Here is a 24,276-nt window from a genome sequence, read left to right on the forward strand (position 1 = left end):
AAGGGGCAGGCAGCTTCCAAGACTTCCATTGCCCATTGGGTCCGTCAATTGGTCATTCAGGCCTACGGTCTGAAACTTAAAGCTCCTCCCATCAGGTATCTGTGGCTCAGATTTGTAAGGCTGCTACCTGGTCTTCAGTGCATAAGTTCACAAAATGTTAAGTGGATATTCAAGCAGCTGAGGATTCGGCTTTCAGCCACAGTGTACTGCGGGCTGCCGTATAAGATCTGATGGCTATTGTTTTGGCAGGGTGTCTCCCTCCCCTCAAGGCCATTTCTTTGGGATGTCCCAGTAAATAATGCATTATGGCCTCGCTCTGTGTCCCGTGATGTATGAAAGTTTTGGATAGAGAAGAATTGGATTACCTGTTAGGGTTGTATTGCTCCCTGTGCCCCTGTTGGGTAGATTCACCTTCTCCATTTGTCCTGTTTACCTTTATCAAAAGTAAATGAACAGCCAAACGGTAATGGAGGGGAAATCTTCTGATGGGAACACTAGTTTTGGTGACCCCAAGTGGTTCCCTTAACCACTTAAGGACCGCCTCCTGCACATATACATCGGCAGAATGGCACGGCTGGGCACAAGCACGTACAGGTACGTCCTCTTTAAGTGCCCAGCCTTGGCGCCCGCGACCCGGTCCGAAGCTCCGTGGGACCCGCGGACCTGATCGCCGCTGGAGTCCCGCGATCGGTCCCCAGAGCTGAAGAACGGTGAGAGCTGTGTGTAAACACAGCTAACCCGTTCTTCACTGTGGCGCCAACATTGATCGTGTGTTCCCTTTTATAGGGAAACACAATCAATGATGCCACACCCCCCTACAGTTAGAAACACAGAGATCACACTTAACCCCTTCAGCGCCCCCTGTGGTTAACTCCCAAACTGCAATTGTCATTTTCACAGTAAACAATGCAATTTAAATGCATTTTTTGCTGTGAAAATGACAATGGTCCCAAAAATGTGTCAAAATTGTCCGAAGTGTCCGCCATAATGTTGCAGTCATGAAAAAAATCACTGATCGCCGCCTTTGGTAGTAAAGAAAATAAAATAAATATGCAATAAAACTATCCCCAATTTTGTAAACGCTATAAATTTTGCGCAAACCAATCGATAAACGCTTATTGCGATTTCTTTATCGTACATCACGGGACACAGAGCGGCATATTCATTACTATATGGGTTATATGGAGTACCTTCAGGTGATGGACACTGGCAATCTCAAACAGGAAATGCCCCTCCCTATATAACCCCCTCCCATAGGAGGAGTACCTCAGTTTTTTTACGCCAGTGTCTTAGGTGTTGGTCATGGTTTAGCTTGCCTCCACATCCTTGGGATTAGGTGAGCTAACCGGTTCTGTCCAAAGGCCTCAGCGCTAAAGTGGTCAGTAACCGGACCCCAAACCATTGGGGTATAGCCCATAATGCTTTTCTTTTTAGAGAGCTGGACCCTGGGCCCAGAACTTAGAAACCTTTGGGGGCCTAATGTTTCTGTTGCCAGAGTGCTATATGGGCCCAGGACAGTGGATCCTTCATAGGAACCCAGGGCCTGAAGGTCTAGACGCTCCACGGAGATGGGGGAAGATTGGGCCTCTTGCTTGGCAAAGTCCTGCGGCATGGAGCAGGTAAGTGAGGGGAAACTTGCGGAACTTGGTTCTTAGCAGGTTTTTCTGGGGGGTCACAGGGGACATGCCTAAAGTTATGCGCTGCATCTGGCAAAGTAAGTCACATATCTTAATGATAGGATGGCTCTATGTGTTATTTCCCCATAAAAGGTGACCTCCCTGGTAGTATTTAAAAGCATTGAGAGGCTGTGTGTGTGTGTGTTCAAGAGAGCTGTGCTTACCTGCAAGCCTCCAGGCGATGCTGCATCGGTTCTTCCTCCTAGCCTGGATGACAGGCAAACGCTGGCCTCCTCGTGGGAAGACTGTCTTGGAGCCTAGAAATAGGCTGTTCTTTTCTATCTCAGCAGTTTTTTTTTGGCAATACTACTAAGGGGGACAGAATGTTTTTTCTCTCTTGGGTTTGAAAAAAAAAAAAAAAGAAAAGATCCATTAAAGGGAGAGAAGGCATTTTTTATCCCCCAAACGGGTTTTTGGGCAATAACTATTTATAGTTCCAAACACCGATAAGTTAGCAGGCGTACCTCGGTATTGTACCATGGCATCCGGGTCAGAGGGTACAAGAGGTGGGGATTCCCCCAGAGAGTCTGAGGTCTCGGACAAAGTTATGCCGCTGCTTTCCCGAGAGGGAGCCTTGGGGCCATCGGGATCTGGAGCTGGCTCGGGTCAGTCCAACCCTAGGGTGGTCACGGACGAGGTATTGTCCACCTCTTTAAAGGAGATGGAAAAAAGAATGGAAAAAATGATAGCCATGGCTATGCGGGGCAGAAAACGGAATAGATCTCCGTCGCCCGAGCGTGGACCCTCAGAGGAGGAGGTCCTTTCCACAGGGGAATTGGACGACCTCTTGGACAAGGACCAAGCAGGTTCGGGGATCGAGGATCCGGATACAGGGGAATCTGGGGCAGTCTCCCAAGGGGAGAGCTGGTGGGTTCAAGCCTCAACGGACTTGGTCCATAGTGCATTCAACTTGCCAGTACCAGATCTCCAAGTATCGACTGTTTCAGCTTTGGGCTCACTAAGGGCGCCTCAAAACAACGCAGTTTTTCCGATCCATCCTCTGCTAGAGGAAGTTTTGTTCCAAGATTGGAGCAAGCCAGATAGAATCTTTTTACCACCTAAAAGATTCTCTGCCTTATATCCTATGGAAGATAAATTTTCCAAGAGATGGGCAACCCCTGCGGTGGACGCAGCCATCTCATGTGTTAACAAATCTTTAACATGCCCTGTAGAAAACATACAGGTGTTCAAGGATCCGGTTGATAAATGCTTGGAAGCACTACTTAAAAACTCCTTCACTACTGCAGGGGCAGTAGTGCAGCCAGCTGTGGCTGCGATTGGGGTTGCACAAGCATTATCGGATCAAACTAAGCAGATGCTTAAACTTATTCCTGCCCAGCAGGCAGAAGAATTTTCGGATGTCCCTAGGGCCATACGCTTTACGGTAGATGCGATTAAGGATTCTATCCAGCAAGCGTCACGTTTATCGTTATCCCTTATCCATATGAGAAGACTCTTATGGTTAAAGAGCTGGGAGGCCGAGCCCCCATGCAAGAAGCTCCTGGTAGGGTTCCCCTTCCATGGAGGACGACTCTTCGGAGAAGACCTGGATAAATACATTCAGACCATTTCAAGCGGCAAAAGTACTCTTTTGCCAACCAAGAAGAAGTTTCAGGGGCCTGCGTTTAAACGACGGCACTCCCCTGGGCAGGGGCCCTCTAATGCCAAACAGTATCGACGGCCTCCTGCGAGATCAAACTTTAACTTCAACAGCAAATCGCAGGGACAGGCTGCTAGAGGCAAGAAGCAGTGGTTTCGCAAACCAGCAAAACCAGCCCCCAAGCCGACCTTATGAAGGGGCGCCCCCACCCACGAAGGTGGGGGGAAGGCTGCGTCTCTTTTCAGAGGTTTGGGAAGCCAACATTCCCGACAAATGGGTACGGTCTTCCGTGGCCACGGGCTACAAATTAGACTTCCTAAGGTTTCCTCCTCCTCATTTCCAGGAGTCAAGGATTCCAAACGATCCGGAGAAGGGAGCCGCATTAATGACGGCATTAAATCATCTACTCTCCCAGGAACTAATAGTAGAGGTACCAGTCCTAGAACAAGGGCTGGGTTTCTACTCCAACCTATTCATCATCCCAAAGTCCAATGGAGATGTCAGGCCAATTTTGGACCTAAAGATGGTAAATGCATACCTAAAAGTCCGCTCATTTCGGATGGAATCCGTGCGGTCAGCAGCTGCCACACTCCAAAAGGACGACTTCATGGCGTCCATAGACATAAAGGATGCCTACCTTCATGTTCCAATTTATCAGCCACATCAAAGATATCTACGCTTTATGGTGGCTTCGCGTCATTTCCAATTCGTGGCGCTTCCCTTTGGGTTGGCTACGGCCCCCCGGGTGTTCACGAAGGTCCTAGCTCCAATCCTAGCCAAGCTAAGGATCCAAGGGGTCACGATCCTAGCGTACCTGGACGACCTCCTAGTCATAGATCACTCGTCTCCTGGCTTGGAACGAGCAGTGGCCCTCACGGTCCAATACCTCGAGAGGTTCGGCTGGGTCCTAAATCGAGAAAAGTCAGCATTCCAGCCCACAAGGCAGTTGGAATATCTCGGCATGAGGTTAGACACAGAACAACAAAGGGTGTTTCTACCTCTGATGAAGGTCAAAGCCATCAAGGAATTAATCCTACTGGTTCTAAGCAAGAAAGAACCGACTATTCGCCTATGTATGCGGTTACTAGGCAAGATGGTGGCCACATTCGAGGCGGTACCGTACGCCCAGAGCCACACTCGCATCCTGCAGGCAGCCATCCTGTCAGCATGGAGCAGGAGGCCACAGGCCTTGGATATCCCTTTGCCGCTCTCATCAAGAGTCCGACAAAGTCTGTGTTGGTGGTTAGACCCTCAGAATCTAGTGAAGGGGAAGTCTTTCAGCCCAGTGGCTTGGAAGATAGTAACCACAGACGCCAGCCTGGCGGGCTGGGGAGCAATTTTGGATGGTTGCACTCGCCAAGGTACTTGGGCAAAGCCAGAGAGGCAGTTGCCCATCAACATCTTGGAGCTCAGAGCTGCTCGACTAGCCCTCAGGGCTTGGACGTCCAAATTGCAGGGGTTCCCGGTGAGAATTCAATCAGGCAATGCCACGGCCGTGGCATACATAAATCACCAAGGGGGAACCAAGAGTCAAGCCGCTCAGAGAGAGGTGAGCTTGATTCTCCTGTGGGCAGAGGCTCATGTGCCCTGCATATCGGCAATATTCATTCCAGGAGTGGACAACTTTCAGGCGGACTTCTTAAGTCGCCAGACTCTGTTGCCGGGGGAATGGTCACTACATCTTTCAGACACTCTGCCAAAGATGGGGAGTGCCGGACGTGGATGTCATTGCATCGAGACTCAACAAGAAGCTAGACAGGTTCATATCCCGCTCAAGGGATCCGATGGCCTGCGGAACCAATGCGCTGGTTTGCCCTTGGCATCAGTTCAAACTTCTTTATGTATTTCCCCCGCTCCAGTTACTACCCCGCCTGCTGCGCAGGATCAGGGTGGAGCACATACCAGTTATCCTGGTAGCTCCAGCATGGCCCAGAAGGGCATGGTATTCACTAATCCTAAAGATGGTAGTGGGAGACCCTTGGACTCTTCCTCTACGGCCAGACCTGCTATCGCAAGGTCCGATCCTCCACCCTGCCTTACGGCATCTAAATTTGACGGCCTGGAAGCTGAATCCCTGATTCTCAGGGGTAGAGGTCTGTCTCAGAAAGTAATCTCTACCCTAATCAGAGCCAGGAAACCGGTCTCTAGGGTGATTTATCACAGGGTCTGGAAGGCCTATGTAGGCTGGTGTGAGTCCAAGCGATGGCTTTCTCGCAAATTTACCATCAATAGAGTATTAAGTTTTCTCCAGCTCGGAGTGGATAAAGGACTGGCATTAAGCACAATCAAGGGACAGATTTCAGCTTTGTCAGTGTGGTTTCAGCGGCCGCTGGCCACCCACTCGCTAAGTTAAGACCTTCATTCAAGGGGTCTTACGTATTAATCCTCCAGTTAAATCCCCGCTTTGTCCGTGGGATTTAAATCTTGTTCTGTCAAGTTTACAGAAACAACCTTTTGAGCCGTTGGCTGAAATTCCTTTGGTTCTACTGACAAGGAAGTTAGTATTTTTGGTCGCCATAGTTTCCGCCAGAAGAGTATCGGAACTGGCAGCCTTATCCTGTAAGGAACCATATCTTATTTTACATAAGGACAAGGTCGTTCTCCGCCCTCATCCTTCCTTCCTACCAAAGGTTATATCCAGTTTTCATCTAAACCAGGATTTGGTATTACCATCCTTCTTCCCTAAACCTACTTCCAGAAGGGAAGGGTTGCTGCATACCTTGGATATTGTCAGGGCCATGAAGGCCTATCTTAAAGCTACAGAGAAGATCCGGAAAACAGATGTGTTGTTCATTTTACCGGATGGGCCCAAGAAGGGGCAGGCAGCTGCAAAATCCACCATATCAAGGTGGATTAAACAGTTAATCACTCAGGCCTACGGCTTGAAAGGGTTGCCTCCTCCGTTATTAAAGGCTCATTCTACTAGGGCCATGGGCGCCTCCTGGGCAGCACACCACCAGATCTCTATGGCTCAAGTTTGCAAGGCGGCAACCTGGTCTTCTGTCCACACGTTTACAAAATTCTACCAGTTGGACGTAAGAAGGAATACTGATACAGCCTTTGGGCAGGCAGTGCTGCAGTTTGAGACCCTCGGATTCCGGGGGCTCCCCTTTTTGAGTTAAATTTAAAATTTAAAATTATTTTTCTCAACTAAGTTGGATTTATTATGATTTGAGTATATCTCTAAATTAAATCCTTTTGTCTTTGGAAGATGTTCTCCCTCCCCTCATTGTAAGCATTGCTTTGGTACATCCCATATAGTAATGAATATGCCGCTCTGTGTCCCGTGATGTACTCCAAGAAAAAGATTTTACAGGTAAGCTGTATTAAAAATCTTTTTTTTTTTTTTTATTTTTTTTTTTTTTACGAAAAATGGAAGAATACGTATCGGCCTAAACTGAGAAAACATTTTTTTTTTTATATATATTTTTGGGGGATATTTATTATAGCAAAAAGTATTGCTATTTTTTTTTTCAAAATTGTCGCTCTATTTTTGTTTATAGCACAAAAAACGCAGAGGTGATCAAATACCACCAAAAGAAAGCTCTAATTGTGGGAAAAAAAGGACGCCAATTTTGTTTGGGAGCCATGTCGCACGACTGCGCTATTGTCAGTTAAAGCGACGAAGTACCGAATCGCAAAAACTGGCCAGGTCCTTTAGCTGCCTAAAGGTCCGGGTCTTAAGTGGTTAATTTGCAGGGATTTCCTCTCACTTCCGGTTTGAAAAAGATAAAGTATTTCATATCTTCTGATTTTTCCTTTTGATGGTTTTTGCAACCCATAGACACAAACGTTCAAAAACAAAAGAATGTAATTTTTGATATTGTTAATTTTTAGTTTAAAAAAAGTGTAACTGTAAGCAACTCGCTAGACCCTATTGGTGTCCACATAGGTGCTTCAGGCTTTTGCAATCCATTCCGTTTATAAGGTTCTCTTAAAATTGGTTTGTGTGACTGGAATGTGACAGGTGTGATGCTCAGATTGTTTTAATACAGTGTTACATTGCAAGCGTTGTAGATCTTTTGTCTGTATAATTGCATCATGATCCACCCAGAGTTAAGAGTAGTGCTTGAAAATTTGCAAGCTGAAACTAACCTCTCCCTGCCATTGCATATCTGTGTAGCTGACACGAATGCTTTCAGAAGCCAAGCCATATGTCATAAGTTTATTTTATCTTGTGCGACCTGTTCATTATCCCAGCAGGTGTATATAGATCAGGACGATCCTACGCTCCTGTGGTTGTGCTTGTTGCTGGAACCTGATTTGCAGCTACATGGAGAACTCTGAAACGGCAGTGAGAATTATGCTTACATGTTCTTTGTTCAGTGTTGAAAGATCTGAGCTGATTTACATTTCAGGAATTATTTAATGACAAATTCCACTTAAAACAATAAAATAGCTGTGGGTGGAATTACATTAGAGCAGTTTAAATAGAAAATCTTGCTTGCCTGCAATCCCCTGATTCAGCATGTCAGCTGATGTCTAGAGGAAATCCTCTCTGCTCCTCAGGTTGCCTTAAAGGGGATTTCTGCTTGGAACCCTTCTGGCAAAATCCCCCCTTTACAACCATTGTATCCGTGTGATAGGTCTACAGTCTTACCAGTATTAACCTGTACCAGCCTGTATTATCCCTTCATTACCTGCCCATTTTCCACCACTATGGCAGTTTGACCAACCATTATGCCATTTTTTTTTTTTTTTTGGAGACAGAGCTTTCGTTTGGTTGTACTTAAAATAACTAAAAGCAAACTTTTTGTTTTGGGTATGGAGTTGGAGGTGGGTTAGAACAGCTACCTGTTTTTATTGCCGTCTGTGCCACTGTTGGGAAGATTCACCCTCTATTTGTTCTGTCTACCATTCTCATCCAAAGTGAAGATAAAAGAAAATCCCAAATTTTGTTTTGACATCGGAGCCATAATGGAGGGTTCATTTTCCAGTTATGACACTAGTTCTGGTGACATCCCCGGGATTCCTTCACTTTAGAGGAATTTCTTCTTCTTTTGGCTTTTTGGACCAGTTCACACCACGTGCAGTCCAGTGCGTGTTTTTTTTTTTCTGCCTCAAAAACACATGGATAGAAGATTATATGGTTATCGATAACATAGTTCACACCAGTGCTTGCAGCTCCAATGCATGTCAGTTCCGGAAAAAAAGTAGATGCTGCTGCTTTTTTTTTTTTGCACTGAACTTTTACTGAGCCACACCAAAAACCTACTGGAACACGCATCCTTATGTAGTCGCACCACATTGTCCAGTGTTTTTGATGCAGAGGAAAAAAAAAAAAAACCCATGGAAAGTAAGTTATGTGGTTTCCAATGGCATAATCCACACCACTGCAGTCAATTTCAGGGCTTTCCAGTTCCAGAAAAGTAGAACTTGCTACATTTTTCCTGGACTGTACTGGAACGCAGTAAAAAGCACCAAAAAACACCCTGGGCCTCAGTACAGTAGGAAAACACTCATGCAAAACAATGCACCTGGAACATATCTGGAGTGCATTTTGTCATGTGAGCCAACCCTTATGCCGCGTACAGACGGTCATTTTTTGTGATGAAATAAAATGACATTTTTAAAAATGTCAATTAAAATGATCGTGTGTGGGCAAAATGTCATTTTATGTCTTCTGAAAAATGACAAAAAAAATTCGAACATGCTCGAATTTTTTGTGTCGTTTTTCAAAATGTCATTTTTTGTGTCAATGAAAATGATAGTGTGTGGGCAAAACGACGTTTTTAAACCCGCACATGCCCAGAAGCAAGTTTTGAGACGGGAGGTAAAACTACCATTCATAATGGAGTAAGCACATTCATCACGCTGTAACAGACAAAAAAGCACGAATCATCTTTTACTAACAAGTAACCAGCTAAAAGCAGCCTCAAGGCGAATAGAACTTCCCCTTTAGAGTGCCGTCACTTTGTTCATCATTTTTCAAAATGATGGTGTGTATGCTACATCGTTTTTGAAAATGAAGTTTCAAAAATGTCATTTTTTTTTTCATCACAAAAAATTACCGTCTGTATGGGGCATTAGGGTTAATAAAGGTGGGGGGGGGGGAAGATGCACTGGAACACTTCAAAAATGCATTGCATATGTTTTTTTATGGTGTGAACTGGCCCATAGGACAGGAGGTGAAGGGAGATCTCCCCTATTTAACAGAGATGACACAGAAAAACTAGATGCTAGATGGGAGTTGAAATGCTCCCTCCCTTACACTATCCATGAAGGAATGCATTAAGGTAAAAAAAAATGCTTTAGAACCACTTTAAAGCTGAAGTTAAGTTGACAAAAAAAAATATCTTCCCCCTGCAAGGTAGTCTTAATGTGCACCGCATACTAGCACATTATGAAATAATTACCTAGAAAATTAAGCCCTCCAGTGGCACGCTGTCATAGCCGACGGGGCTTCCATCTTCACCCGTCTTCCTTCCGGGTTCGTAGACTCTAGTCCAGGGGTGGCCAACCAGTGGCCCGCGGAGTTCTCTGATGTGGCCCGCGACCTCCTGCTCTAGAATGGTGGGTTGACAAGCCCAGATCGCAGGTTGCCAACCCGCCATACTGCAGCATCAGTGTTGTGAATGGTGGTAGTAGAGGAAGAAAGCGGCTGCGGAGCAGAGCCCCATAGGCCGATGCTTTCTCTACAGCTAGTCTATGGCAAAGTTAAGCTAACCCGCAGGATAGACACAGGTGCATTATGCTGCACCCACGTTGTGGGTAAACCGCAGCACATCAGGATGAAAGCAGTCTTAGGCCCCTTTCACACGATCAGCCCAACCAAATGGGACCCTCAATTAACCTCTACAGAGCGACAGATATCTGTTTACGCTCGCCTACCTCCAATCCGAAAAACAAAAGGGAATTCGTCCCATTCCATCTGGGTGGATCGGAGGACCTACAGAGTAGCCGTGACCTGTCATCCGTCTGCTCCTCTCAATGTGGCCTGTGACTGGTTACCAAGTTGCTTAAGTGGCCCTCGCTCTTCAAAAGGTTGGGCACCCCTGATCTAGTCCTTTGAGTGGACATACCCTTGCTGTTTCTTCGGAACGCTTGTGCCAGGGACTTCACTGGCTGCCCAGACACTGAAAATGATTCCTTGTACCTGCAGGTTAACTTTATTATAGGCTTACCTGTAGCTAGAAGTTTTCAGGGGGACTTTACTGCCTAGTGAGGTTTTTTTTTATTTTTATTTGTAAGGAGAAAGCATTCTCTTGCTGTTTTGCAATTTACGTTTTTTCAGCAACCCAAGGTTAGAATGCTTTATCAATGAGCAGTTGTGAATCGACAGCTTTTGAATTGTCTCATGCCCTAGAAATGATGGAAATTTATAGTGTTCTTGGTAGGTAATCTGTCATTTCACATTCCTGCCTGTTATTAAGGACAGACATGAAGGAAATTATGGCAGTGTTCTTGCATTTAGTGTCGGGGAGAATAAGCATAGTCCCCTAGAGTGTGTTGTACTCTTTTAGTTAACTGAAGATGTGTTGGCACCTTTTATGCATACTGATAGATTTCTTACTTTGTTTAGAGGGTAACTCTCTAGTCACGCTTATAGCTGCCCTCGATATTTTGGAATCGGTAGATGCAGTTTTTTAAAGGGCTTGTTAAAGTGATGAGAGAATCAATTAAAAAACAAAAAGTTGTCGATTTTGTTCTTTGCACATGAACTAAAACAATATCTTTTTCCTTTTTATAACATGGTTCCCCAGTTTAATTCGCACATTGTTACTCTGACCGCTATAGTGTGGGATTGCAGCTCTTTCTACCTTTTTTATGTTCTCCCGCTAAATATGTCTAGAGGAGTGCAGTTTCAATGATTTGAGGTGCGCCGTCTCACAATTCAAATACGTTTATCCTGTCAACGACTTGATTCTGAAATGTATCGCAATTACCGCCCATGGTTTATCAACAAATTCAAGCAGTCAGAACCAATTTATTTATCCCCCCCCCCCCCATCTGCTCCTTTTTTTTTAAATAGACACTTCCTGCATGTAGCACAATTCTGAACACCGCAGACAGCAACGGGAGTGCTAAGCTGCACCCCTAATGATGAAGTGGATACCTTCCATCTATAAATGTTGCAAGTGATAGGGGGCGCTAGTGAGTAGATATAATTGATAATTAAATAATATAACCATTATTTAAATCTTGTGACAAATGTGATTAGTGTTTAATATTAATTGCAATCAGATATTGACCTTTAGGCAATGGATTGCCAAAACCATATTCATATAAAGTCCCAACAAAATTTGTAACAACAAAGTGCTTCAAATCCAATAAAGAAAACCATTAACCAAAGAGATCCTCGCTGCGATAGACAATTTCTCCAACAAGTGCAATCTTAATCCTTCACCACACCACTTGAAGTTGCGACACCCGAAGTGCACATGTAGTAGATTGTGCTTCCAGACTTTATGGACCTTTTTATTTAAAAAGATGGTCATAACCGCTTAAGCAGGATAGTGCCTGCACACATGGATCTGACAGGAGTAAATGCAGTAAACTCTTGCCTCCAATTTCAAGGATAGGACATGGAACACAAATAGGAAACTTACATAGTGCAAACCATTTATTTAAATCAAACTAGAATAAATGTTGGCCGAGTGGCTGCACATTAAAAAGTGCCCACCCCAGCACTGGGGCTGCAAGCTTGTCAGTAAACATAGAATTCCACCACCTCCGTGACGGTGTGCGTTCCGCCAGCTGCTAGCTCTATCCAGAGAACCGGATGGGACGTAGAGCATAGTAAACGTGACCAGGCTACGCTGCCAGCGTACGTTTCGTTTGGATAACGTCTTCAGGGGGGTGTGTCTATGAAGCAAAATGGGGGCTTAAACCTCCATATGAACCTTCAGAACTTCCTGTGTCACTTTGGGATCTCAGCCTGGTGCTCTCTGTTCCCCCTTTTGAACAGATTTGAGACTTTCCTATGGAAGACCTCACATGTAAGCTTGTTCTTATGGTGACCATTATGTCTGTCTGGGTGCATTTTCATCTGACAGCTTTAACTTCTTGAGAACTTTCTTGTTTAGCACAAGGGCAGTGTTGTCTTGACACCAAAACATTCCTTTAAACCAAGGTGGTCTGTACTTTCCACCTCAATAAGGAAACTGTTTCTCCTCCCCTCTGTTCAGCACCAAAACACGCCAGGGAAATTGCCCTACAATTTTAAAGAGATTAACACGCCAGGTGATTTCGAATTCACACCATCCTTGCTTACTTTGGAGATGAAGGGTGCCGGTTCAGCAAAAGCTATTGGTAGAGGAAAGGAAAATGGACAGCCACTCTCCAATTTGTGTCTTTATTGATATAACGTGATCCATACACCAACAGAGGTACGGGTTTAAGATTGATCATAGCTGTAGGACCACTGAACCCAATCTGTCTTTTTTATATGTATCCTTTCCAGATTGTGATCAGGTGCAGTCCTCCAAGGCTTTCACACATGAAAAGGAGTGGGTGTGGAGGCAAACTGTGCAAATGGCATGTTTAAATTTAACCCAAAAACGGAGTAGAAATTAATAAATCATGGGTCCACATAAATTGGCTGCAAATGGTCACTTGCCAACCAACTCCAAGTTTTATTCAATGCACCTGTACACCAATGAATGACGCACCATGCCTATGTACCCACTATACACCAAATAAAAAATATGTATATATGTGTGTGTGTGTGTGTGTGTGTTCAACACTCACCAAAGGGGAACTCCACCCGAATGGCAAAGAAATGAGGAACATATATGTACAGGGACCCTTACATTAACTATTATTAATTTAGAAAAACTATACAGGAATACAACCGACCTGTATTAAAATATAGCGAACTTGCCTCAACAAATTGCCCTACACTGCTTGGATGTAGTCAGGGCTGTCTGAGTCTACCTAGCAGCAATTGAGTCTGCTAAACAGTCCCCTTTTATACTATTCGTAGGTCCTTTGTAGAGGGCATCCTGATTCCCACTCTTAACATTGCCAGGTGAATCGGGCAACTTTCCAGGGCTCACACTCTTAAGGAAAGGGTTCCTCCCTTCCCCATCAGAACTCATTCCACCAGAGCTGTAGGTGTTTCTTGGCCTTTTCAGCATCAACCATTTCTGTATTGAAGATTTGCAAGGCCTCCACCTGATCCTTTGTTCTGATGTTCTGCCAGGTAGATATTCAAACCTCAGTTGCCTTTTTTTTTTTTTTCCTGGTGCTTAACCCTTAATTTTGGGAGCCTGCTGGCAGTTCTGTTCGCTATGCTGTTGCATTTTTTTGCTTTTGAACTTCTGGACGGTCTTTGAATGCAATTCCTGTTCTCTATGATTAGGATAATAGGAATACTAATGTTCCTGTAAATTCCTTATTTTGGAAAACAGTATATGACATGGGGCCCTCTCCTGTGTGTCTTGATCACTCTTTATTGCTCGTTTTAAAAATTATCACAAGTGGGGCGGGTTCTATAAACAAGCACTAGGGGCATCCCTGGCAAGTCACCTGAAGGTTGCCTGCATATAACCCAGGGCTCGACAAAATCCGCTAATTGAGGCCGCTGCTTTGTGATGTCCCAAGCTCCCTTCTGTGACCGTTGGCATTACAAGTAAAACCAGTTCTAATGTGTAAATTTTCACTGCCATCTCCTTCCCTCTAATTAGAACCTATATATATATATTCACAGCGGTCTTACAAGCGCACTTTTTTTGGGGAAAAAAATACATTTTTTATAATTAAAAAATAAGACAACAGTAAAGTTATCCCCAATTTTTTTTATATATTGTGAAAGATAATGTTACGCCGAGTAAATTGATACCCCATGTCACACTTCAAAATTGTGTCCACTCGTGGAATGCCCACAATATTTTACCCTTAAATTTCCATAGGCGACGTTTAAAAAATTCTACAGGTTGCATATTTTGAGTTACAGAGGAGGTCTAGAGCTAGAATTATTGCTCTCGCTCTAACGATCGCGGCGATACCTCACATATGTGGTTTGAATATCGTTTACATATGCGGGCGCTACTCACATATGTGTTCGCTTCTGCGTGCGAGCTCGTCGGGACGGGGCGTGTTTTCTGGCTCCTAACTTTTTTAGCTGGCTCCTAGATTCCAAGCAAATTTGTCAAACCCTGATAACCAACAGTCAAGTCCTGTACCCTCTACTGTAAATTGGGAGTTTATAAACAAGTCGCTACTATTAGGAATTACAGAGGGAATTAAAGCTAAACTCTCCGGGTTTTGTCACCTTAAAAAGTTTGGGCCAAATGTGTACAAACAAACTAGTTTCTTTATGAAGGGATGCGGCTGCTGTGAGTGCTGTATCATACTGTGTGTAATGTAAGTTGTATTCATCCTCGTGCTTGGCATCTGCTTGGGAGTCTTCCCATCTGCTGCTAGAACACAATTGCTTTGGTCTTAGAAATTCTCAGTGAGGCTGGGTTCACACTACGGTTTTCCCGTCCGTCAGCCGCATACGATTTCAGTATTGAAAACGTACGGGCCCGGACGGGAAAACGTATAGATAGAGAATGCATTGCAAATCGTATGCACTCAGATGCATCCGGGTGCGTACGATTTGCTGGCAAAACGTTTTTTAACCGTCCGCAAAACCGTGTTCAACCACGGTTTTGCGGTGGTTTTTAAAACAGTATGGCAAACGCATACGTTTTCCTTTAACATTAATGTTAATGGAAAACGCACATGTGTGCGGTTCCATACGTTCCCGTCCGTTTCAGCCGCATACGATTTTCCATATAAATCGTATGCGGCTGACGGACGGGAAAACCGTAGTGTGAACCCAGCCTGATTCAGAGGAAGTCATATAGTTTTTATTTATATCAGTGAATGCAAGGCTCCCTCAGATTGGCTGAGGTGAGTTGATGGGCGGATGGCATGTGCAGCTCAGTGTGTTCTACAGAAGACAATGAGCAGGTGGGTAGGTTTACTTTATTGCTGAATTTTTTTTATGTTCATTCTGTAATAAAGAGCAAGCCTCCTCCTTTCTTTTTTTTTTTTTTTTCCCTCCAGCTTGCTGGGTCAAAACAAGTTCATCGGCCACTGGACTAGTGCAAGATGTTTCCTGCTTGGCAATTGTTCACTTAAAACATCACACCTTTTTTTTTTTTTTTTTTTCCTCTGGGATTAGTACATGTTTTGGCTCCCTATCATCTCTGCAAACCCTTTCGGGCACAACACGGCTATCCATACCAAGGTTTTTGTTCAGCCTAATGTAACTGTTTTATTTTGCAGGGCCTTTTCAGCCAATAAGTCTGTTCTGCAATAGAAAAGCCCTCTTGCCCTTACAGGGTTGAGACGGACCATTTAATGCTGGCAAGGTTGCTAAAAATTATCCGCTTTTATTGAAAAAAAAATTATCTCTAAAGGAAAAAACTGTTTTATGAAGTATTTGCTGTAGTCCTGCTTCAATTTGGTAGTGTTTATAAATCTGCTAGTGCATCTAACACTTAATAACCCCTAGACCAGGGGTAGGCAACTTCGGCTGTACAGCTGTGGTGAAATAACAAATCCCATAATGCTTTTGCCTCTAGGAGTCATGCCTGTGAATGTCAGGGTCTTGCAATGTCTCACGGGACTTGTAGTTTCAAAACAGCTGAAGGGCCGAAGTTGCCTTCCCCTGCCCTAGACTGACAATTCTGATATCCATATCTACCACCTGTGCATCTTCATCCAAGGTTGTGCCTCTAATACAGGAGGTGTGTTACTGGCTAGATCACATGGGGGTGGGGTGAAAGAAAAGAACAAACTTGGCCACCGCATTTAATGATTGGTGAGCAGCAACATATAACATTTCTGGTTTTGGGTTTAACACAGCTTTAAAGTTATTGTGAAGGTACATGTAAAAAAAATAATTGACCTGCCTGCTCTGTGCACAGAGCACGCAAACCTCTTTTTGTTCCCCCTGCCAACGCACCTGACCCCTCCCCTCTGTCTAGTGCCCCCATGGGAAACCGTTTTCCATGGGGGCAATCGTGCATGCTCGCACCGCTGCTGCGTCCATTGACAGACAGCGGGACTTGGCCCTGCTCCCTCGTCACTGGTTTTGAGTGAGAAAACTATATTTACTCACCAGCCACTTAATTAGGTACACCTGTAAAATTGCTTGGTAACACAAATTGCTAATCAACCAATCACATGGCAACAACTCGATGCATTTGGACATCTAGATGTGATGAAGATGTCTCGGTGAAGTTCAAACGGAATGGGGAAGAAAGTGGATTTAAGTGACTTTGAACGTGGTGGCATGGTTGTTGGTGCCTGATGGGTTGTTCTGAGTATTGCAAAAATGAATGTCCAAATAAGATAAAATATCCATTGCGCTGCAGTGGTGTGGATGAAAATGCCTCATTGATGTCAGAGTAGAGCTGATAGAAAAGCAACAGTAAATCGAATAACCATTCATGAGAACCAAGCTATGCAGAATGCCATCTCTGAGCGCACAACACATTGAACCTTGAATCTGGGCTAAAGCAGCAGACCACCGCTCCGGGCACCACTCCTGTCAGCTAAGAACAGGAAACTGAGGCTACATTTCGCACAGGCTCACCAAAATTAGACAATTGAGGATCGGAAAATGGCCTGGTCTTGAGTTCAGCTGCGACATTCAGATGGTACAGTCAGAATTTGGAGTAAACATGAAAGCATGGATCCATCCTGCCTAAGGCTGATGTTGGTGATGTAATGACACATTTTGGGCTCCTTCGTACCAACTTGGCGTTGATTAAAAATGCCATGGCCTACCTGAGTCCATGCCTTTGGCTACAGTGTATCCATCTTCTGGCTGCTTCCAGCAGGATAATGGACTATGTCGCAAAGCTCAGGTCATCTTAAACAGTTTCTTGAACAGGACGATGAGTTAACTGTACTCCAATGGCCTCCACACTCGCCAGCTCTCAATACAATAGTGCCCCTTAGGGATGTGGTGGAATGAGGGTATAACATCGATGTGCAGCCGACAAATCTGCAGCAACTGCGTAATGCTATTATGTCAAAATGGACCAAAATCTCTGAGAAATGTTTCCAACACCTTGTTGAATCCATGCCACACAGAATTAAGGCAGTTCTGAAGGTAAAATGAGGGTCCAGTCCTACGTTCTGTCACCAGAGGAAGTACATGACCTTGTACTGCAATGGCGGTGATTTATGTACAATGGCTGGCACAGCAGTTAAGTATCGCTAGACCAGTCCTGTGCCTAATCACTGCCGCACCCGTGCAGTGTTGCCTTCGCCTGTACCAACAATGGCCTGTTTATTGACCATGTTTCTACCTTCTGCCTCAACCGATTCATCTGCACATCCCACTGACTACAGTGCATCCGGAAAGTATTCACATCACTTTTTTTCTACCTTTTTTTTTTTTTTTGTTTCGTTACAGCCTTATTTCAAACTTCATTAAAATGCATTATTTTTTCTCAATTCTACAAATACCCCATAATGACAATGTGCAATAAGTTTGAAATCTTTGCAAATTTAATTTAAAAATAAATTCCAAAACAAATCCCATGTACATAAGTATTCACAGCCTTAGCTCAATACTTTGTTGAAACACCTTTGGCACCAATTACAGGCTCAAGTCTTTTTGAGTATGATATAGGGCCGAAACAACCAATCGATTATGAAATTAATCGATTACCATTTTCATAAACGATTAATCGGCTAGTAACATAATGGGGTTAAAATAATAAAAAAAAAATAGCCCTTTATAATACAAAAAGAGCAAATCGCTACTGTAAATATTACTTTCACTGTCACACAGAAAAAATGAACCCCTTACAGTAGCGATTATTTGCTCTTTTTGTACTAATGTTGTTTTAACCCCCATTATGTTACTAAACATCTCGGGCCTGGGTCACATCTCTGTTTTCAGGTGTTTTTTGCAGACACACTACAGTTCATTTACATGTTTCCTATGGGACACGTTCACATCCATGATTTTTTTCAGCTGCTGCGCATTTGGAAAGGGCAAGGACTTTTTTTTTTTTAAAAGCAAAACTGTACTATTTTCTTTTCTTGGTTCAATATACTTCAAAGCTACAGAAAAGCATGTAATGCATTTTGTGGCAATTTGTGTTTTTTAATCTGCCCAACAACAAATTGGCCCAAAAAATGCAAATCGCCCCAAAATTCTTTATTTCTCTAAAGGTTATTAACCGATTAATCGAAACAGTAATCGGCCAACTAATCGGTTATGAAAATAATCGTTAGTTGAAGCCCTAGTATGATGCTACAAGTTTGACGCACCTATTTTTGGGCAGTTTCTCCCATTCTTCCATGCAGGACCTCTCAAGCACCATGAGGTTGGATGGGGAGTGTTGGGGCACAGCCATTTTCAGATCTCTCCAGACATGTTTAACCGGGTTTAAGTCTGGGCTGTGGCTCTGACACTCGAGGACATTCACAGAGTTGTCCTGTAGCCATTTCTTTTATCTTGGCTGTGTGCTTAACCACTTAAGACCCGGACCAAAATGCAGCTAAAGGACCAGGCCAGGTTTTGCGATTCGGCACTGCGTCGCTTTAACAGACAATTGCGCGGTCGTGTGACATGGCTCCCAAACAAAATTGGCGTCCTTTTTTTCACACAAATAGAGCTTTCTTTTGGTGGTATTTGATCACCTCTGCGGTTTTTATTTTTTGCGCTATAAACAAAAATAGAGCGACAATTTTGGGAAAAATGCAATATTTTTTACTTTTTGCTATAATAAATATCCCCCAAAAATATATAAACAAAACATTTTTTTCCTCAGTTTAGGCCGATACGTATTCTTCTACCTATTTTTGGTAAAAAAAATCGCAATAAGCGTTAATCGGTTGGTTTGCACAAGATTTATAGCGTTTACAAAATAGGGAATAGTTTTATTGCATTTTATTATAATTTTTTTTTGTTTGTTTACTACTAATGGCGGCGATCAGCTTTGTTTTTTTTTTTTTGTTTTTTTTTTTCGTGACTGCGACATTTTGGCGTACACTTCGGACAATTTTGACACATTTTTGGGACCATTGTCATTTTCACAGCAAAAAATGCATTTAAAATGCATTGTTTATTGTGAAAATGACAGTTGCAGTTTGGGAGTTAACCACAAAAGGCGCTGAAGGGGTTATGTGTGACCTAATGTGTGTTTACAACTGTAGGGGGGTGTGGCTGTAGGTGTGACGTCATCGATTGTGGATCCCTATAAAAGAGATCACACGATCGATGACACCGCCACAGTGAAGAACGGGGAAGCCGTGTTTACACACAGCTCTCCCCGTTCTTCAGCTCCGGGGACCGATCGCGGGACTCCAGCGACGATCGGGTCGCGGGAGCGCACCCAAGGCTGGGCTTAAAGGGCAACGTATATATACGTTGATGTGCCATTCTGCCAACGTATATCGGCGTTAGGCGGTCCTTAAGTGGTTAAAGTTGTTGTCCTGTTGGATGATGAACCTTTTCCCCAATATGAGGTCCAGAGGGCTCTGGAGCATGTTTTCATCAAGGATGTCTCTGTACATTGCTGCATTTATCTTTCCCTCAATCCTGATTAGTCTGCCAGTTTCTGCTGCTGAAAAACATCCCCACAGCATGATGCTGCCACCACCATACGTCTCAGTAGGGATAGTATTGTCCAGGTGATGAGTGGTGCCTGGTTTCCTCCAGACATGACCTTTGCCCCATCAGGCCAAAGAGTTCAATCTTTGTTTCATCAGACCTGAGAATTTTATTTCTTGTGATTACTTCAGGTGCCTTTTGGCAAACCCCAGGCGGGCTGTCGTGTGACTTTTACTGAGGAGTGGCTTCCGTCTGGCCACTCTACCACACAGACCTGATTGGTGGAGTGTTAGTGTCTGCTGCTCCTCTGCCAATCTCTCCACTGGCTTCCACTCAACCAACAAATTGAATTCAAAGTATTTACCACTTACAAATCCATCCATGCCCCCAGCTACATCCATGCCCCCAGCTACATCACTAACCTAGTCTCAAAATACCAACCAAACCATTTTCTTCAATCCTCCAAAGACCTGCTCATCGCCTCCTCCAATGCTTGCCTCCCAGGACTTCTCCAGAACCTCTCCCATTCTCTGGAACTCCCTACCCCAATCTGTTTGACTTTCTCCATTAATGTATTAGATTGTATTGTAATTGTACTGTTTGCCCTTATGTTGTAAATCACTGCGTAAACTGTTAGCGCTAGATAAAGCCTGAATAATAATAATTCAAAGTGTAACGGCGCTGAAATCTGAAAATTGGCCTGGGCAGGAAAGGGGTGAAAGTGTCTATTGAGGTGACCAAAAACTGAGGTCTAGGTCATCTTTTCAGTATTTTATTGCGGTTTGTGTCTTCAATAGGAGAATTTTCGTTTCCTGACCAGTCAGGTCTAATTATTGCCACATTGGAAAGGGCAACATGGCTAGGAGTGTGCAACACTCTAAGCAACGTATTTGTATTGCCAATTCAGAGAGTTACCTGATATTGCCTGTGTGGCACATCATTAACAGAGCTGAGCTTATGGCATTATGCCTTAAAGCATCTTGGCCTTTATTTAAATCTGTACTTGCTAGGATGCGCACCTGACCATTTATGACACCAGCAATTTGAGGACATGCAAGCTTGGTTGAGTGCTGATGTGAGCATACTGTCAGTTGTGACCATTATCACCAAAGGTATTTGAGTATAGCAGACATGGAAAACTGTTGTATTGGGGGTTTTGTTCTGTTTTTAAATTTAAAATGGTGGATTATCTCACAGGTTAAAATTTAAAGCATCATTAAACCCAAAAGCAATTTTGCAGCTTACTAATTATTTGATGTGGGGGCTGCATTTGTTTTTTATAGGCTTGCTTTCTTTTATGTTCACCTGGTGATCCAGCCAAGAAGTCTTGTTTTTCACCAAATGTATCCGTTTGTTTTCAGACAAACCATTTCCCACTGACAGTGGTGCTCACAATTATCAGCTTTTATTTATGTATGTACAGTGGATATAAGTCTACACACCCCTGTTAAAATGTCAGGTTTCTGATGTAAAAGATGAGAAAAAAAAATTGTCAGAACTTTTTCCACCTTAAATGTGACCTATTAACCACTTCCGGACCGCCGCATGTACGTATGCGTCGGCAGAATGGCACGGACAGGCACATGTACGTACCCCCCCCCCCCGGTACATGCGGCGGTTCAGGAGGGATCCGGGACGACGTCGCTGCTATTCGTTTCTAGCTGCCCCGTGGCGATCGATCCCCGGAGCTGAAGAACGGGGAGAGCCGTATGTAAACACGGCTTCCCCGTGCTTCACTGTGGCGGCGTATCGATCAAATGATCCCTTTTTAGAAGGAGACTCGATCGATGACGTCAGTCCTACAGCCACACCCCCCTACAGTTGTAAACACACACTAGGTGAACCCTAACTCCTACAGCGCCCCCTGTGGTTAACTCCCAAACTGCAACTGTCATTTTCACAATAAACAATGCAATTTAAATGTGTCAAAATTGTGCGAAGTGTCAGCCATAATGTCGCAGTCACGAAAAAACTTAGTAAGTAAAAAACATTAGTAGTAAAATAAAAACTATCCCCTATTTTGTAAACGCTATAAATTTTGCGCAAACCAATCGATAAACGCTTATTGCGATTTCTTTTACCAAAAATAGGTAGAAGAATACGTATCGTCCTAAACTGAGGAAATTTTTTTTTATATATATGTTTTTGGGGGATATTTATTATAGCAAATAGCAAAAAATATTGCATTTTTTTCTAAATTGTCGCTCTATTTTTGTTTATAGCGCAAAAAATAAAAACCGCCGAGGTGATCAAATACCACCAAAAAGCTCTATTTGTGGGGAAAAAAGGACGCCGATTTTGTTTGGGAGCCACGTCGCACGACCACGCAATTGTCTGTTAAAGCGACGCAGTGCCGAATTGTAAAAACGCCTTGGGTCATTTAGCAGCATATTGGTCCGGTCCTTAAGTGGTTAACTGTACAACTCAATTGAACAACAAACTGAAATCATTTTTTTTCTCTTCGGTGGAGGGAAGTAAAACTAAATTATGGTTGCTTAAAGGGGTTGTAAAGGTAAAAAAATGTTCCCCTAAATAGGATACCTTGGTGCAGTCCTCCTTCACTTCCCTCATCCTTCCATTTTGCTTTTAAATGTCCTTATTTCTTCTGAGAAATCCTCACTTCCTGTTCTTCTGTCTGTAAGTCCACACAGTAATGCGCGTCTTTCTCCCTGGTGTGGAGAAAGCCTCTCAAAGGGGTGAGGGGGCGAGCAGGAGAGTCAGGACGCGCTCTACTTTGCAGAGAAAGGAGCTGTGTGTTAGTGGGCGTCCTGACACTCCTACAGACGGAAGAACAGAAAGTGAGGATTTCTCAGAAGAAATAAGGACATTTAAAAGCAAAATTGGAAGGATGAGATAGGTGAAGGAGGGCTGCACTAAGGTAAAGGAAGCTATTTTGGGGATTTTTTTTTTTTTACATTTACATCCCCTTTAAGGAGAGGTTGAACACCGTCCCATGTACATGAAGTCCAAGTGTGCACACTAATTGTTTATTCTTTTAAGCTGTACGGCAGGTTCGTCTGACATTTTATTTTTTATGTATTTTCCTGCAGCTTCCTAGGGTGACTCGTTTTCTCTGAGGAGCCTAGAAGCAGACGGCTCATGACTTCAGATCAGGATACTAAAGTTGTGGCTGAACCGCAGGTGCAGCAAGTCCAAGAAGCCAAAGACAGTTCTCATCTTGTAAGTACTGTGCTGCTGCAGCTTAGATAAAACCGGACAAGTGTTTGGAATTTGTCATTATCTGTGCCTTTTTTTACTTTTGTGCCTGAATTCCCTGTCTCAAAACTTTCAAGTATGGGGCAAAACTTTTTTTTTACTTTTTGGGATTAGAGGGATTAGATCAACTGTCAGTTTTTATTGTAGTCGGTGCCCCCTGTTAAGGAGATTCACCCCTCTCCATTTGTCATGTTTACCATTTATCATTAAAAGTAAACGAAAATCCCCAATTTTGGGTTGTCTCCAGAAAATTAAGAGGAGTAATCTTCCAATGGAGACACTAGTTCTGGTGACTTAAGGGGGTCCCAAAAAATTCCCTTAATTCGCAGGGATTTCCCAGCAGTTCCTGTTTGGTTATAGAACAGGAATTGAAGGAAAATCTTCCCATTGGGACATGGATGGGGGGGGAAAAAAACAGACACGGGTTATAACCCTCCCTTACTCTAGCCAGAAGGTTTTGCCTATAGTTCTACTTTTAACTGTGTGCTGATGGAAGTTGAAGTTGCTCACACAAACACCTCTTGCTAGTTTTGCATATTCGGTTTCAACAAAAAAGTGAGTCTTCCCAACGGGCAGCACAGACAGCTTAAAAAAACGGAGGTTCGAATCTCTCCACTCTATCCAGAACTAAAAAAAAGTTACCTTAATGCCAGCTGAGAGGTTGTAGAAGAATGTAGTAAAAAAGACATGCTCGTTGCCCAGGTCTGCATGTCTTGGGTATCGGGCGATACTAATTGTGCATCTGTGCAACAGTGAATGGGCTGACAGGACTCCATTTCTAGTCACCATGGTGACCTGGCACCTGAGATTTGTCGAGCCCTGCTTTAATTATTTAAAGGGGTTGTAAAGGTACAATTTTTTTTTTTTTTTTCTAAATAGCTTCCTTTGCCTTAGTGCAGTCCTCCTTCACGTGCCTCATCCTTCGATTTTTTGCTTTTTAAATGTCCTTATTTCTTCTGAGAAATCCTCACTTCCTGTTCTTCTGTCTGTAACTCCACACAGTAATGCAAAACTTTCTTCCTGGTGTGGAGGGTCGTGCTTGCCCCCTCCCTTGGACTACGGGAGAGTCAAGACACCCACTAACACACAGCTTTTTTTTTCTCTATCTGCAACATAAAGAGCGTCCTGACTCTCCTGTAGTCCAAGGGAGGGGGTGAGTATGACACTCCACACCAGGGAGAAAGCCTTGCATTACTGTGTGGAGTTACAGACAGAAGAACAGGAAGTGAGGATTTCTCAGAAGAAATAAGGACATTTAAAAGCAAAATGGA

The 24,276-nt window shown here is 43.7% G+C and overlaps 1 protein-coding gene across 1 annotated transcript in view; it reads left to right on the plus strand.

Moving 5' to 3' along the window:
- The window catches only part of LARP4B (La ribonucleoprotein 4B), a 128,988-nt gene that overhangs the window by 38,225 nt on the left and 66,487 nt on the right, over positions 1-24,276 (plus strand). Inside the window, exon 3 of the mRNA XM_040352675.1 lies at positions 22,840-22,969. Within this exon, the coding sequence (XP_040208609.1) occupies positions 22,889-22,969 (81 nt within the window). The 5' untranslated portion in view covers positions 22,840-22,888. The remainder of the gene's footprint in view (positions 1-22,839; positions 22,970-24,276) is intronic.

This window comes from Rana temporaria, chromosome 5 (assembly GCF_905171775.1).
Source record: "Rana temporaria chromosome 5, aRanTem1.1, whole genome shotgun sequence".
Taxonomy (NCBI): Eukaryota; Metazoa; Chordata; class Amphibia; order Anura; family Ranidae; genus Rana; species Rana temporaria.